We start from the raw sequence: 17876 nt of genomic DNA on the forward strand, positions 1-17876 counted from the left end.
ACATTTATTTACTTATATTGAAGGATTGTCGTTTGATACTTAAAGCAATAAAACATTTGAGTTATCATTTTACTATTAAATAGTTTTAGCAAAAATTGTCGTTATGAATTGGCAACTAATTTGATTAAACAAATATTTATTGTTTAGAGAATATTAATACGATTACTAATGACTAAGTAAAAAAACAAGAACAATAAAGAGATTAATTATTTATTTTATTTAAAAAAAAGTTAAAAACGTTAGTAGCAAAAGTGAAACGTATTACAACCTTTCAATTTATTATTGAATTAAGTAAAACATTGGCATACTTTTAGGCTTTACGCTAAAAACAGACACTGGTATTTGAATTATGAACTCTTTTAAATATTAACTAATTGATAATATTGTTATGTTCCATGTTTTTTAATTGTTTTTTTCCGCAAAATGTGACAATTTATTATTTGATTGGTTTAGGTGGTTGGCAGATTTTGGATGTTTTAAAAGTGTGGGAACAAAACTTTAGAATAATAATTTTCTAGTTTTTTTTGTGAAGTTTTTATAATTTCTGTACATGTTTCATGTTTGAATTATTTCTAATGAACATTATATTTTGTTTTGCTATTAAATAATATTTAAATTTCATTTAATCGTTATTTATATGCGCAACATCAAAAGTAATTTAATTTCACTTAATGGGTGTTAGTTATTTAAGTTTTATTTTCTATAATTTTGTTCTTAAAACATTTTATTTGTTTTTTTTTTTGGCAATTAGCAAATCAGCGAGCGCGTAAAATTTTAAATATTTTATTTCAATTTTTTATTTCATTATTATTTTTTTATATAGTTTTTTATTGTATATTTTTCGGTTTCTTTGTAAAATACATAATTTAATAGAATAATTAGTGCGAAGAGTGTGGAGGGAAAATTAAAAAGTCTTTAATAATAATATTTCTTAATGTTCTTTTCTACTAATAAAAAAAATTATATTTAATATAAAAAACAGCAAAGTTAAACTTTAAACAATTATTACGTATTGTATTGTATTCATATTGTGTCATAAACTACGTGGCTTGTATGATAAATCGTTTCAAACACACGCAGACAAATAATTTATAGTATTTTTTTTCTTTTTTTTTGCGTAACTTCTTAAGAATAATTATTATATTTTTTTATATTTATCGAATTGTTCATTAGAAGAAGTCTTTGGCCGCAATATTAAAGTTTAAATTAATATTTTAATATAAAACATTTTTATCATTATCATAACCGTATATCATTAAATTTCGATTTTATTTATATTACAATCTATATAGTATTATCATTAAAAGTTTACCAAAATCAAAGTAACTGATGTTCATTATAAAAAAATTTTGATTGATTTGTGTAAAACATAAAAAAATGAAAAAAGAGGACATTTTTATCCCTTAATCGATATCGGTATAAAAAATTTAGAGAAAAGGTTTCTTAAAATGAACCAAACTTTAATTTTCGTTGGGAACATCAGTGCCTTATGATTTCTATACAACTTAGTCACCCTTATATATGGGCAATTCCATGAAAAGGTAAGCCACGACTGAAAAAAACTCTTTTAAGTTCTGCATTTTTGAAGGTCTATTTTTAAACCTCGCCGCCACACAAACGGACCCGAAAATATCACTATAATACTAACCCTTCAAAAATGTTTATAAGCCTTAAACAATATGCAGATTTTTATAACGATTGGACCTCTTTTGACCCTAGTGTTATTCAAAGTTTAATTTCAGAAATACACTTAAACGTCCGTAACTCACCTCTAATCACTAGTATTATGATAAAATTTGGCACAAATAACTTTTATATGAATTAAAATCACACCCTAGAATTCTATGAGGATTGGTCCATATTTGACCCTAGTCGCCATATAACGTCAGTTTTTTTTATTTTTATCTATAAATTGCTTAAACATGTATATAGGTCGGCCATGTCCGACTTCACTTTTCTACTCCTTTTGATTTCTTGAAATGTGTGTATGCATATATTTCCAAAATATATATTTTATTACCTAAAAAAATCAGGAGAAAAATCTGTCTGATATCGCCATATTTTGGAAAATAAGGTTACGTTTGCAAGTATAGTATTCTTTAAATGGAACAGAATGACAGAAGTGTTTTCCAAGTACTCCTAATTTTACAAAGTCTATATAACTCTGAAGGCGTGCGAATGTCACAATGGTATGGAATTGTCTATATATATGGAAAATTTCGTAACAATAAATGTGGATAAATTTGCGACAAGTTTGGCACATTAGCTTTACGGGTCTACAACTGTCAGAGTTGGAGTAGGTCAAAGAAGACTCATTCTTGAGATGGAAACCTGACTGACTAACTAACTAACTAATAAACAAACTAACTAAGTAACTAACTAACCCTTTAGTAATTACTATTAAGCTCAGAACCACTTTCAGAGTCGATTTAGCTATGTCTGGCCGTCCGTTTGTCTGTGTGTCCATGTAAACATTGTGCGCACGCTACAATTGCAATTTTCAAGATAGAAAACAAATTTAATAGCAAATATAGGCCAAGCCCTCTAGAGATTGGTACAATGAGGCGCAATATGTATAAATCGCTTAATGACGACTTTTAAACAGAGTCGATTTTAACGCCCGCAAGACTCAATGCTGATTTTAACACATAAACGTGTGACAAATAATGTTAGTCCATCTATATTTATTGGTGGTGTAAATATTAAGGGATTAGAAACGCTTGATGTTCCACATTTCCCAATTGTCCTAAAAAGAATTCAAGTGTCTCGGTTTTTAGAATCGGTGTAAGGCATACTTCACTACATCTGATCTTCTAACTATTTACACTACTTATATGCGACCGAAAATGGAATACAACTCTCATGTATGGAAAGGAGCTTCGAAGTTTATTTTGGTGCTACTCGACCGCGTACAAGAGAGGGTGAAGGTACTTATTCTATTGATTCACTGGAGCACCGTGTGGTGTATTTCACTGTTTTATCGATACTATAACGGAGTGTATTCCTCTGAAATTAGGGAACCACCTTTGAATAATACCGATCAAAAATTTTGAAATAGGCAAAACCTAGAGAGCAAAATATACTTTATTAAAGGATTTGGCTCAGTCACTTAAGACCTCCTTTGAATAATACCGGTCAAAAAAGAGGCAAAACCTTAAAAGATTAGGCGCGCTGCTTTCGAATATGGCTCCAAATTCTTCAATCATATCATGTCTTTGAGATATTGTAAAATATTTCTAACGAAACAACCCACATACAAAGTCTTATTTAACATGTTTTTAATAACGATATTTGTGTTTGATTTCAGAATTTTACAAAAGACTACTTAAGCATTTTGTTGTACATTTGTTCTAACTTCGTTCTAATTCCATTTAATGGCTCGTTGATTTTAAAATAAATTATTATATACTTATAATATACTTTAAAAATTATAATTGGTGAAATCACATAAATTATATAAACAATTTACGGTGATTTAACCTTTTTAACTAGAAAATCGAAATAGTTTAAAAAAATTCTAGAAATTAAGGTCTTTAATGGGTAAAAAAATACTTTTAAATAAATTTTATTGAAATTTATTTTACGAATCATTTTATATATTTTTAAATATATATTAAGGAAATATATTTTCTTAAAGTACATATTCCCACCTTCCTCGACATCACTATGACAACAATCAACATAAAAATATCATTAATAAAATATTAAATCAGGTTAAGGATGTGGAAATTTTAAATGCAGGAAATATTTATAATAATTTTCCATTGCATAAATTGTTTGTTCAATAAACCAACTGTTGATATGCATCTTTAATAAATATTTCGTAAAACTATTTACAGTGTCGAACAAATTAATTTGTCTACGAAATGAAAATAATAGAAGATTAATTTTAAAAATATTTATTAACATATTGTCGGATATATTTCCAACACACCACATCTCTTTTAATAGACGTATATTATGTATATCAAATGAAAGGTCTTTCGTTATACATATGTATGTATATTCATTTGAAAGTCTAGAAAATTTTGCGATTACTTCCAAATTTCGTTCATGTACCAGATTCAGCTTCACCAATTATTTGATGATTAAGTATGTGATCAATACTGTTTCTGTTGGGATGTACAAAGTAATAAGGTCCCTACTACTTTTATAACATACTATATATATATATGAAATTTCCGTTCAATCTTCTCGCGAATTTGGGTTTAGTGGATCGCGAAAGAACCAACTGACCAACAAGTCCTACGGACAACTTTCCACCCATAGTACCAGATTATGTAGTTCTCTGCTTAGACCTCATGTCAAATCATTTCAATGAGAAGTGAATTGATATCAACAGTTTACAGAACGGACTAGATATACTGATAGCACATCTTTTTCCCATACACCAAGATGAGTGTCTTCCATCAAGAAAACATGCATCGGGGGGAATGAGGATTTGTTTAATGGACAAAAGTAATATATATATATATAGAAGATTGTCATTCCGTTTAAAACTTCTACACTACGTGGATTCCGAAGGAACCCCAACCAACTGACCAGCCAGGACATAGTCATGCGGGCAACTGGCCACCTGGTATTAGATTATGCGGAGCTCTGGTATGACCTCTGGCAATCTATACAATGACTTTTCAGTCCCGGCCAGACTGGAGGTATTGGCCACCATAAATAACAGAGATATGAACAAAATTCTGCAACAACTCATAACAATATTACGTTTTTTTATACCCACCAACAAAAAAGACTTCCAAAAAACAGCTTTAACGGGCATAACTTACACGAATACATTATGTACGGACTTAAATTCTTTAAAGATTTTTCATAATCGGCTTTCCTATAAAGTCCGCTTCAGAAAATCACTTTAAAACAAGTAAGAAGTTATAGTTATATACCCTACACCTGTATACGAATAAAATGTGATTTAGTTTTCATAATAAAACATTTTAGTTGAATTGTACCTTGCCTCAGATATACTAAAGCCATTTACTATTTAATAAAACTGTGGATATTTAAGTAAAATTTTGATGGGGGCTTTTTAGAGGGGCTAGGGTCAAATGAAGCTCTATAATTATAAAGTTCATCAGGGTCATCAAGACTAGTATAGAACTTGGTTTTGTAGCTTTTTATCGAGATACGAGTATATTAAACATAATTATGAACTTAAAAGCCCTATTTGGCGGGTTCAGTTCTATGGAGCCTAGGTGAAATAATGGACCGATGTTAACTATTTTCAATAGACTTCGTCTACAGTACCATGAAAGATCATGTGCCCGATTTCGGGGGTTCAGTTGTATGGGGGCTTGGTGAAATAATGGACCTATGTTAATCATTTTCAATATAATAGAAGATCATGTGCCAAATTTCATTCATTTATCTCCAAAATTTCGACCTGTTGATTACAATGTTTACATGCCCTATTCGGGGGTACAGTTGTATAGGGGCTTGGTGAAATAATGGACCGATCTTAACCATTTTCAAAAAGGTTCGTTCCCTGTGACAATAGAAGAAATGTGCCAAATTTCATTTTCAAAATTGCGGCATGTATTTTGATTACAAGGTTTACATGGAAGGACGGACATAGCTAAATCGACTCAGAAAATGATTCTGAGCCGATTGGTACACTTTAAGGTGGGATAGGGTCAATATTATCGTACGTTATAAACATCAGCACAAACCCAATATACCCTCCCCACTAAGGTGGTGCGGGTATAATAAATAAGTCATGATTTAATGACTTATTTTTGGAATATGTTGTGTATATGTACAGTAGTTTTCCGATTTAACGACCATTCAATTCTACGAACATCGCATTTAACGAACAAGCTAATTTTTCCTATTGACTACCTTAAATAACGAACAAAACTTGTTTTTTGTACTCTGTTTAACGAACTAATAAAAATATTATTTTTTTAAATGAAGATAAAATGACATTTATCAAAAATAACAAATAACCTAAGTTGTAGCAAGCGTTGCTTTTATACACAAAACTGTAACACATTCTGGGTTCTTATTAAATTTTAGTTCGATGTAGCTATGTCCGTCCGTCCTTCAGATAATGACTTTAACGCTCAATACTCGCTTAACAATATTTTATGTACCTATTTTTAATTATTTTCCTATCAAAAAACCACGTTTTACTTAGTACTGCATATAACGAACTTTTCAATTTTACGAACAGGCCTGACAACATATGGGTTCGTTAAATCGGAAAACTACTGTATATACAAATCATTCTGTGAAAGTCTTTCCGATCGGCCCATTATTAGTCATAGTTAATTAGTTCGATCGCTACATAAGTGTAACAATTTTGTCTGTCACTGTTTATATAGTATTTCTAATAATGATATGATTAATTTCATATTATATATCTTAAAGGAAGAAGCCAAATTGTAATAATAATAACAAAAACAAGACAACAAAATGCTTCCAACTGAGTTGTGTTTTCATTCGTATATTCATTCATTAATTTGTGAGCGACAAAAAGCAACAAAATAATTGAATGTTAATAGTGGTTAACGGTTTGTGTTAGCTGTATGCATGCATGCACATACATATGTAGTTAAACTAGTACGAGTAAGTATCTCAGGTTTAAATAGTAATTTCATGGATTTGTATAGAGTTGACTTGAGTTGACTTGGGTTGTGGTTATTTCAATTTTGTGTAGAAAGCTTGCGCGCAAATTTAACGCTAACGTTAAAAGCGCAATTTCAAATTTCATTTTAAGTGTGGTCGACCGGCTGTACGTGTTTTTTTTTTTTCTTTTGGTTTTTGTTTAGAAAAGTATATTTTAGTTAAACGCAAAATGTTTTCAGCAACTATTCGCGATTTAACAACGTTCGTGTTAACAACGTAAAAGTCAAATTGAAAAAAGTTATTTCAAATTAACCTAAACTGTCAGCCTATAAAGTTTATTTGTCAGACTGACTGTCTGCTGCCTGACACAAGTACATACTTTTCAAATTCAAGTTCAATTATTAACGATTTGTTGTCATATCCATTCATTTATTCATTAATTTTCTTTAAATTCGATTTGTAACCGTAATAGAAATTTGATAAATTGATCATTTATCATTGTGGAAAAAAATAAACTCATCTTTATTAAAACTCTGTGGTTTATTTAGTGAACATCTTAAATATTGGTAGTTGGTTTTTATTGTGTTTTATTAAAAAAAAAAAAAAAACTTACTTTCGTTTTTCATTCAATCAATGTCGCTGCTGTCTCTATTATTAAATAATTGTCAATTATTCATATCAATCTCCGCCTAAAAAAAAACTAAAAACTCAAAGTGAAATTACATCAAAAAACTACTAATTTTGGCAAATTGTATTTAAACGCCTGTTAGCGCTTGAAGAGTTCGTTACAAAATTGATCGTGTAGCTTGAATCTTAAATTTAAAGTTTAATTTTTTATTATTATTTCTTTTTTGAAATAAAGCACCCACCTTATAAATAATAAATACTTTCTTTTAACATTAAACTAAAAGCTTTAAATTAAGAAAAAAATAACAATAAAAATTAAATTTAATTTCCGAAAAGAAACAAGTGTTTAAAATTGTTGAAAAGAAAAAAAATCACAAAAAAAACTAAACAATAAAAGTCTTATCGGCGACTTAAATACAAAACTCACTGAACAAAAGTAATTAAATCTTTTGAGAAAAATGGTTGAAAAAGTTGGTAAGTAAATAAAAATTAACAATTAAATACCTACACTTGTCCCTCAAATATCGCAGTTTGTTGAAATTCATAAACTTTTAACTTTGCGCAACTAAAATTAAAAGATTTTTACGGATTAAAAGTTATGGACCGATTTTGCTGAGTTTAAATAACATCCACCGAGGGCATGTTATTTTTGTGATTACAATTCCGGGATTATACTCTGGTGATGTTCAAATATATCGGCGGACCTTTCTTCGAATGATTTTACATAGGGTCTAACCAAAGAACCACATAATCTGGTACTACGAGTGGCTCGTTTCCTGCAAGACTTTGTCCTGGCTGGTCAGTTGTTTGAGGTTCCTTCGAGATCAATGCAGTGGCTGTGGTTTAAACCTAATTTCGTAAGTGGTGGTTAAAAGACGGTAAAATCTATATTTCCTCTCCACAGAAGATTGACTAAGGGCGAGTTTTTCTGATAAAGATAATCTTCATTCTTTGGTTAAACCTGGTTTAATATATGTTTCGTGTTTTTCAGTTATCAATAAAGTTACATATTATCTTAGTTTAACTGAGTGTAATTGGCCAATTAAACTTAAGTTATAAGTGAGGAAACACAATTAGCAAAAACAATGATTTCGGAAGTACAAAAACATAATATTTTAAGTAAATTGCATTTTTCTGATTTGTTTTATTTCATTAACTATTGTTTTAAATGTTTGTTTAACATGTTTCCAAAATTTTCCATTTTACAAAAGTATTATTTGCAAAAAACAGCTGTTCATTGTTTATGTTTTTGAGTGAAAACTTGGCAATACTAGCAAAGTTAACTGAGCTTAAATCTAAAACTGAAAAACACAATTATCGGTTAAAGTCCGCCTAAATTTGTTCCGATTTTAATCTAACAGCAAGTTAAGCTTAGTTTAACTAATGAGTAAGAAACCCTAGGGCGGGTTTGTTGGAATTGAGTTAGTGTTTTATGTATGTGATAGAGGATGATATATGTATACGGATTTCATCCGCTCGTATACCTAGTATAAGTTTGACGTATGTTGTTCTCTTATGAATGTGTAGGATGAATGAGAAGTGTGCAGAGTTGTGATGGATAAAAGTTATCTAATACAGTGATTCTCTGTTCGGCTTATTTGATAGATTCGTACTTCGGTCTAACGTTTACTTCTCTAGATGCTTTTGTCGACTAAACAAAGGCCACCCAGACGCAAGGGGGCAGAAATGGTCTGATATTATATAGCTTGAGCATTTGAACAAAGTGCATGTATACTGGACCGAAAATTCCATAACCGTAAATTGCCACCTGCGTTTACACAATGAGGCGGTAGTGAGTCGTCACAGAGGTTCAGCCAGTCGTTGAAAAAGAAATAAGACCAATACGTCCGATGTTCACTTGAACACTCATACACATGGACAAATAGACATTCAGGATCCAATATATAAATACATATGTCTATACTTGATAGAGTCAAAAATTATATTATAGTAATTTCAAACGGAATCACAAACTTATATACACAAACTTATATACTTTTTGCAAATTAATGAAAAGTCGACTTAAGGATTTTTTGACGTACGTTTGAAATTTTTCGCATTTTTCTTAAGCCAGCATTCAGAGGTTGACGCCTATTCATGCAGTTCGTTGTGTTGGAACTAGAAAAAACATATTGTTCGAGGGAGTATTGTTTGTGAATGTTTCATTTAAAAAATTTTGCATAGAAAGTAACGGGGAATATTTCAGCGAGAAATTTGTTTCACATATGGACTATACAGTCAAAACATTGTTAGCACTGACCAATGTAATTGAAAGGGCTTGGCGTATAACTTAATGAATCAGAATGACAAGTAGCTATCGTCTTTAGCCGACGATTACATAGTGTTGTAAGTTTGTTAAAAAGGTCGTTCATGAAAATATAGTCCACAGTTTGTAGTCCATTCGAGTCTATATCCGAATGTAAAGCTTCGTCTACAGTCCAATTAAAACTCTAGTCTCTACTCTATAGTATAATCTATAGTTTAATCTGGATTTTAGTCTAGTTTACTTTACGGTATAGTCTATTATATAGTCGAGTTTAAACTATGGTCTAGACTATAGTCTAATTTATTGTACAGTTAAAAATAAAAATCTAAAATATAATAGTTCCTCTTACATATGATTAACTTTTCTAATTTTTCATGTTTATTACTTTTTTTACTTTCAGCAATGTCAAAATTTGTGGGTCTAACCGATATAACGGAAAACAAAAAAATATGGCGAATGTTATTCGGAGAAATGATAGGTACATTTCTATTGGTAGTAATCGGTGTTGGCAGCTGCACCGGTGGCAGTGATTATTCGCCTACAGTGCCACAGATTGCGTTTACATTTGGTTTAACAGTAGCAACATTGGCACAGGTCAGTTCCTAAAGCATATAAGATATATTTAAAAAAACTTAAAGACGTACAATAACAGTTGATTATTAAAATTATTTAATTATTTTTTTTTTTTCTATTTAGACTTTTGGTCATATAAGCGGTTGTCATATAAATCCAGCCGTTACCATTAGTTTTGTAATTGTTGGCGAAATGAGTGTTTTGAAGGGTATTTTCTATATCATTGTACAGTGTGTGGGTGCTATTGCTGGAGCAGCAGTTTTAAGTGTAAGTAGTTTTTGTTTTTAATTTGAAGTATTTTAATATGATTAATTATTTTATTATTTGGATACAATATTTTTATGACAGATTGCCATACCAGAGACTATAGGTGGTATTGGTCTTGGAGTTTCTTCTATGACACCCACACTGGGCGAAGGTCAGGCGGTATTGATTGAAGCTTTAATTACTTCTATTTTGATTTTAGTTGTCAAAGGTGTTTGCGATCCCAAGCGTCAAGATGTTAAGGGTTCAGCACCATTGGCAATTGGTTTGGCTATTGTCACGGGACATTTGTGTGCGGTAAGTATTTTTTCCCTTTGATAAATAGATAGATAGATAGATAGATAGATAGATAGATAGATAGATAGATAGATAGATAGATAGATAGATAGATAGATAGATAGATAGATAGATAGATAGATAGATAGATAGATAGATAGATAGATAGATAGATAGATAGATAGATAGATAGATAGATAGATAGATAGATAGATAGATAGATAGATAGATAGATAGATAGATAGATAGATAGATAGATAGATAGATAGATAGATAGATAGATAGATAGATTGATTGAGTGATCAATTATTGAGTCCAATTTACTTACTTTTTAGATTAAACTCACTGGTGCCAGTATGAATCCAGCTCGTTCGTTTGGACCCGCTGTGGTGCATAGCATGTGGACGGGACATTATGTTTATTGGGTCGGGCCCATAATAGGCAGTATAATAGCCGCCATTATCTATAAACTATTTTTTCAAGTACGCAAAGGTGACGATGAAAGTGATTCCTATGATTTTTAATTGCATTTAAATAGTATATTAATAATTAAAATTTATATTATTTAGTAAGTAGGTTTATAACAGTTTTTTGTTGTTTTAAAACAAATCTAAAAATTCTAATAATAAAATATTTGTAATAAAACTAAATGTTTTACTTCAAGTTTATTTGCTACTATAATTTCAATATTTTATGAAAGCAAACATAAATATAATAATATGTTCAAAAAACTAATTTCAATGGTAAGTGATATGATCATAAGTATTGGCCATTGGCAAAATGTAATTTTGTCAATTAGATTTAATTTTATTAAACATTCTCAACACCTTAAAAACCACCTTCAATGACATTGAATTTTTTCTTTTTTACTTTTTTATACAAAATAATTAAAACATAAAGATTTTATTAATTATTTTGTAGCTCTTATTGGCATGACGTGCAAAAAAGTGTTTTATAAATATTTTTTGTTAAATCGATGGACCAATATTCTCCAAACAAAAGGTGCGTGTTTAAATAATTTGAAATACTCGCAAAGAAGAAAAAAGTGTATGCATGTTCACATATTTTATACATTTATAAATAACTGTAATGGACAAAACTGTTAATACTATTTTGCAAATCATATATTACACAAATCAAGTTTCTATTAATTGTCCTCCACTGTACAATAACACTTATCGTTAGACACGCTCATTCATGCATACATGGTTACAGTTAATAGTGAATTTAAATTTGCCTGAGGTTAAACAATTAAAGAATATGTTACAATAATTTTATTAACAAAACGTGATATAAAGTATAATAATAAATTTATTATCATATAGAAACACGAGTATCTATTTAGATCTGAATGCGTATATGTATTTGTATATTTATCATAAAAAACAAAGATATCGTTATAAATGTGTTAAAAATTATTGGCACCTTTAAAGAAATTGATTTAAATGATTTATAAATGTTTGACATGAGAACCAACACGTTCCAAATGGGTCAAGTGTAAACAACACTTATTTAATTTGGTTTTACTTTTAGTTATTTTATCCTAAATGGATTACTAGGTTGTACTTTTAATGATAAACAAAATACCCAAAACAGATGAACCACCGAAACCGAAACATATCATAACCAATTAGGACCTTATGTATTTCTTACTTCGTCATAACGTTTTTAAAATGACTTGGTCAACAAACAGAATATTAAATCTAATGATTACACTATAGAATGGAAGTAGATAAGACTATAGATTTAACTATACACTAGACTATAGGCTAGACTATAGACCAGACTATAGACTAGACTATACTATAGACTAGACTATAGACTAGACTATAGACTAGACTATAGACTAGACTATAGACTAGACTATAGACTAGACTATAGACTAGACTATAGACTAGACTATAGACTAGACTATAGACTAGACTATAGACTAGACTATTGACTAGACTATAGGCTAGACTATAGACTAGACTATAGACTAGACTATAGACTAGACTATAGACTAGACTATAGGCTAGACTATAGACTAGACTATAGGCTAGACCCGATGGAAGCCTAGATTCATTGGTGTTGCTTAAATGTTGTTCATGATAGGTAAAAAAATTAAAATTAACTTTCATTAATTCTTTTTTTTTTTTTTGAAATCTAAACATAAATATAGAAAATATTTCTATCTATTTACTTATAACTGAAATTTAACGTTTGCTTTATTTTTCTTTTTTATTTATTTAAAAAAATCATCGTGAGAAATATTATTCACATATAAAAATTTTAGGTCAAGTTAGCTAGATAATTGACTTCTAAAACTCCACTTGTAGAAAAATATATACGTAAGTAACTACTTAACGTTTGTTCTTCTTAAAAAATATTATTGGTTTTGCACCTTCAAATCAATTTTAAACACATTTTTAAATGATTCATCGACTATAGATTATTTGAATCTGAGGTGTTTTATGTTTAGAAATAAGTTTATTTTAAAAACATTATTTACAAAAACAAAACAATTTTAATCAAAATTATGTTCTAAATTAATTTTAAAATGATCTTGTTTGAGAAATCTTAATGATCTTAACGAAATATTATATTCTGTAATTTTTTACATAAAATTTATAAATTGTATCCCTTAATTAAAATGTTGATCATATTAAGTAATTACTTAACAGTTTTATATCAAATGTTTTGTTTCCTTTAATAATTTTCTTGACATTTTTCATGTTTAAATTAAAAATACGTTTGTTAACGTCTTTCCACACAAACAATAAGTAACGTTACGTTAAAACTCGCACGAATCACAACATCTTGCACATCCAGTTATCAACAATAAACTAAACGGTTGGCAACCCAAGCTAAACATATGTTTCTTTTTTTTCGCTGTTGTTATTGTTCGTACACAATTGTAAAAATTACAGAATTTAAGGAAAATAAATTTTCATGTTTTAAATATTTCTAAATATATAAATAACTTCAAATTTAACATGAATATTTCCAAAGCAACTGGAGAACAAAAACTTCAACTTTGTCGCACATATTTTCGTGCTGGTTTTGCTTTATTGCCGTTTCTGTGGGCGGTAAACTTCTGTTGGTTTTTCAAAGAAGCCTTTACCAGACAAACATATCCGGAACAGTCACAAATAAAAAAGTATGTCATTTACTCAGGCCTAGGGACATTCGTGTGGACAGTGGCTTTAACGGTATGGATTATTATATTCCAAACACAACGTGCCGAATGGGGAGCAACAGCAGACTATATGAGTTTTATTATACCACTGGGAAAACCTTAAATCTGGAGATGTTTCTACTCTTTTGATATATAAAATAAGTTAAGTGTAATGAAAATTAAAGTGTTAAATTATAAAGTTTTTGAATATGGAATCTATTGTTTGATGTAAACAATGAATATTTGACAAAATATACTGTATTATGATTCATTAAAAAATATTAAACAAATTTGTTTATATCAGGCCTGGAAAATGGTAATTTTGAAATAGTACTTTTTGGTATTGACAGAGATGTTCGTCAGATTTTAGAATCTAGACTAGTATAATAATAAACTGATGTAGGGATCGGACTATGTCGAGTTTGTAGACCCATCAATAAAGTAACATATACCCAAGTCTATGGACTAGCATATATGTTAAGCTATGTGATCATAAGCTTATATACTGATCAATTTCTATGTAACAAGAACTTTTTTGTGGACTAGTTTAAATAATTGTAACTAACTAGCACCAAGATTAGCCTATGGACTAACATGTTAACTAATCTATAGACAAGTTGACTAATCTACGAATTAAACTAAAGTTTAACAAAGGGGCTATTATATGGATTAGTTTTTGTACTAATCTGTTGACTATACTACGGATTAGTGTCTGATATATGGAAACTTTTTCTTGACATGGATATTCATTAAACTATTATTTTGACTTGTGTGTGGACTAGGGTATAAACTGTTATACCACATAATGACATGGACTAGTCTATCACAGGAACTTCAAAAATACTTTATTATTCAATTTACAAGCGATGTCGTATCGTTGTATGTATGATTTGAAAGACCTGGTTTACACTAGGACACTTTTTTGGAAAGCTGTTGATTTTTGTGTGGGAAAGAAAGATATGGTTGATATTTTTTCTCTTTCTTTCACACACAAAAAAACAAAAGTTTTCCAAAAAAGTTTCCTAGTGTGAACCTGATCTAAAATGTTTTATTCAAAGTTGAAAAAATTACAATAGTACTTATGTTTCCATTCCTGATTTATATTGTTATTGTTGATTTTTAGTGTTACCAATTTGATTTTTTTCTCTTTTGTATAAGAATTCGTACCTGTATGTGAATAATAAACCAATTGATAAAACAAAATTACGCAGTGCGCAGATCCATTAGTTTTGTTTCTTGCAATCAGCTGTGACGTATGTAAAGACCATTGTGTCTTCAATGAAAGAAAGCAAAGTTTTCCAACACAAATTTTAAAACTTAATAAAATGTTGTACCGATGTGCAGTAAGAAATTGTAATAATAACAATAAGATAAAACCATGCGCAATAAGTTTCTTTAGCTTTCCATCGGATCCTAAATTATTAAAGCAATGGAGAAGTTTTTGTGGTTGCGGCAAAGACATGAATCCAAAGACCTCACAAATATGTATGGAACATTTCAAATCGGAAGATTTCGAAAATGAATTACAATTTAAATTGGGTAAGTTAGGGGTAAGATATAAAAATCATCCAAAATTTATAGTTTTTAATGTTTTTTTGTTTAAAAAGGTTTTACCAAAAGACGCATATTGAAGTGTGGTGTAGTGCCTAGTGTACGAAAATTATCGACGGAGGAAAAAGAACGTGATAAGCGTAGACAAAAGCGTGAAAACAAAAAAATTGTAGAAATGCTTATTAAAGAACATGATGAGAAATCTGTTGCGCTTAAAGGTAAGAGGGGTGTAACTCGCAGATAACTAGAGTATTCAGAAACCCGATTTTAATGTGATATGGATACAAAAACCGACATGGTTTAATCGACTCCGAAATCTTTAAGGACTTTATAGGGTCAGAAAATATCGGATCAGATCAATTAGAAATATATAATATAGTTTTTGGTTTAAAGATTTGTTAACTTTTGTTATGGATCCGCAGTCATAAATTTCTATTTAAGCTTAGATTCATTACATTATCATTTTCTAGAAGCTGAAAAAAATCAACAATCAGAACAGGCAATGAAAACTGAAATTGTAGTGGAACCTGAATTTAATCCAGTATCTGATCTGCTTTCCATACCGCAGAAGGTATTCTCTTTAAATAATAATAATAATAATGATATGGACTCTTATAAAATGGAAATGTAAGTACAAATATAAGTATTTTGATTTGCTTTCAATACTCAATTGTGTTCACTTCCAGAGAACGACTGCGTATAGAAAACCTAATTCTAAATGAAAACTCAAAAAAGCAAACGGCTGAATTAAATGCTTTAATGAAGAAAAGAGAGTTGGAAAACAAAACTTATGTGAAAAATCTAAAAAGTTTAGAAACGAAATTATTGAAAGCTAATTACGAATTAAAAAATTTGGAAGAAAAGCTTTTAGGTATTTTTACTAAACGTCAAATTGCAAAATTGAAAGTAGGCGACAAGCGTATTGTTTGGTCCAAAGAGGATCTATCCCAAGGTCTTGTGTTATATGAAACGAGTCCTAAATTTTATAAGCTGTTGTATAGAAAAAATTTTCCTTTGCCTTCCGTACGCACTCTACAAGTATGGCGTCGAAAGTTTCAAGACATTGAAATAAATCGCGTTATAGAAAATGAAGACGCGAATGATCTAGAAAGAGAAATAAATGAAAATCTTCAGAAACAAATAGAACAAGATTTAGAACAACAAATTAAAATGGAAATTGAAATTGATGAAATTAATTAGTAAAATAAATATTTTACCAAATAACTTTTTACACTGTATAAAACCTAGTTTTTTTTTTTGGAAAATTGAGAAAAAAGAGAAGCTTGCATAGCAACTACATACAAACTTATGTTTATATGTATGTCAGTAACGGTTACCACACCCTGAGAATGTACCTAGTGTGCAAATGGAAAAGTTCTGGCTACCACACTTCGCAGATAGAGTTCTCAATTGTGAGATTTTTAGGAACATTTAAAAATTCAGCTTAGAAAATTTTCTAGATTTATCTTAGGAATTTGGCCATTATAGTGAATAAGAGTCATGACTACCACAACTTATTTTCAAATATATAGACATAATTGTTATACAAATTAATTTCCCAACTAGGTCAAAATACTCTGATCTTGCATTATGATTTAAAGTTTAAAAAAAAGTTCTTTTAAATATCAACAAAAAACTATTTACATAGTTTTTCATTGAATTTTGAATTTTTTGAATTTTTATCGATTTCAGGATTTTTCGAGATTTTTCAAAAGTTTTCATAATAATTTTTTTTACGTTTTAAAATAATATCTCTAAATTATGAGAATTTATTTAGTTTTTTTTTTATTAAAGGATAACTCTAATATTGAGCCCCAAACATGGTGTGGTCACGATCAGTGCTACCAACCTCTAAAATTGACTCCCAAGCCCGTTGTGAACACTACACCATTTGCAACAGTAATTCAGAAAAGCTCAATTGTAAATGAGATTTTCCATTTGCAATTTAGAAAATTCCAATTGGAAATGGTATTTTTCATTTAACATTTAGAAAAGATCAATTGAAAATTATAATTTTCATTTATACTTTAGAAAATATCAATTGAAATTGAGATATTCCATTTGAAATTCAGAAAAGAACAGTTTTAAATGAGATTTTTTATTTGAAATTCGGAATACAACAATTGAAAATGAGATTTTTCATTTTTAATTCAGAAAATTCTATTTAAAATTAGAATTTTCATTTGAAATTCAGAAAATTCCAACTGGAAATGAGATTTTTCATTTGAAATTAAGAAAAATTCAATTAAAAATAAGATTTCTCACAATACTAATACATTCTTAGAGTTAGGTACCATAGAAAAATAAATAGAAGTGTTACTGAGAGTAAGAAATATTACTCTCTCACATGTACACGTTCTGTGTGAATTTAATACAATTGTATGAGTATTTTTATTTTTGTTTACATAAAATAACAAAAATATGAAAGTACAAAATGTATCCGAATACATCATACCCTACCACATTGCGAGTAAGTAGCAATAAGTTATTTAGTAATTTTTAATTTAGAAGTTATATTCAAGAGATTGATGTTTGCTTAATTAATAAATGTACTACTCATTTTAACAATATATAGTCAAAATTTCG

At 29.3% G+C, this 17876-nt stretch overlaps 3 protein-coding genes across 6 annotated transcripts; all 3 read left to right on the forward strand.

Annotated features, from left to right (window-relative positions):
* The first annotated feature begins 6802 nt into the window (after positions 1-6802).
* LOC111684356 (aquaporin-like) lies at positions 6803-11237 on the forward strand. 4 transcript variants are annotated; one of them, XM_046956618.1, is made up of 6 exons: positions 6803-6947; positions 7540-7677; positions 9870-10063; positions 10166-10309; positions 10391-10603; positions 10918-11237. In XM_046956618.1, the coding sequence occupies exons 2-6, from the start codon at positions 7662-7664 to the stop codon at positions 11104-11106; spliced, it is 756 nt and encodes a 251-aa protein (XP_046812574.1). In that variant the 5' UTR covers positions 6803-6947; positions 7540-7661; the 3' UTR covers positions 11107-11237. The 4 variants fall into 4 exon arrangements, with proteins under 4 accessions (XP_046812574.1, XP_046812573.1, XP_023302271.1 ...); XM_046956617.1 differs by having other exon boundaries at positions 6811-7142; XM_023446503.2 differs by having other exon boundaries at positions 6811-7677.
* Positions 11238-13441: 2204 nt separating this feature from the next.
* Positions 13442-14024, forward strand: LOC111684360 (gamma-secretase subunit pen-2). Its single transcript, XM_023446507.2, has one exon. It carries the CDS (start codon positions 13558-13560, stop codon positions 13861-13863), a length of 306 nt encoding a protein of 101 aa, XP_023302275.1. The 5' UTR covers positions 13442-13557; the 3' UTR covers positions 13864-14024.
* A 745-nt stretch (positions 14025-14769) lies between these two features.
* On the forward strand, positions 14770-16528 carry LOC111684361 (THAP domain-containing protein 3-like). Its single transcript, XM_023446508.2, has 4 exons — positions 14770-15278; positions 15347-15508; positions 15761-15917; positions 15977-16528. Exons 1-4 carry the CDS (start codon positions 15065-15067, stop codon positions 16488-16490), a joined length of 1047 nt encoding a protein of 348 aa, XP_023302276.2. The 5' UTR covers positions 14770-15064; the 3' UTR covers positions 16491-16528.
* The last annotated feature ends 1348 nt before the right edge of the window (positions 16529-17876 follow it).

Source organism: Lucilia cuprina, chromosome 2, assembly GCF_022045245.1.
Source record: "Lucilia cuprina isolate Lc7/37 chromosome 2, ASM2204524v1, whole genome shotgun sequence".
Classification (NCBI taxonomy): domain Eukaryota; kingdom Metazoa; phylum Arthropoda; class Insecta; order Diptera; family Calliphoridae; genus Lucilia; species Lucilia cuprina.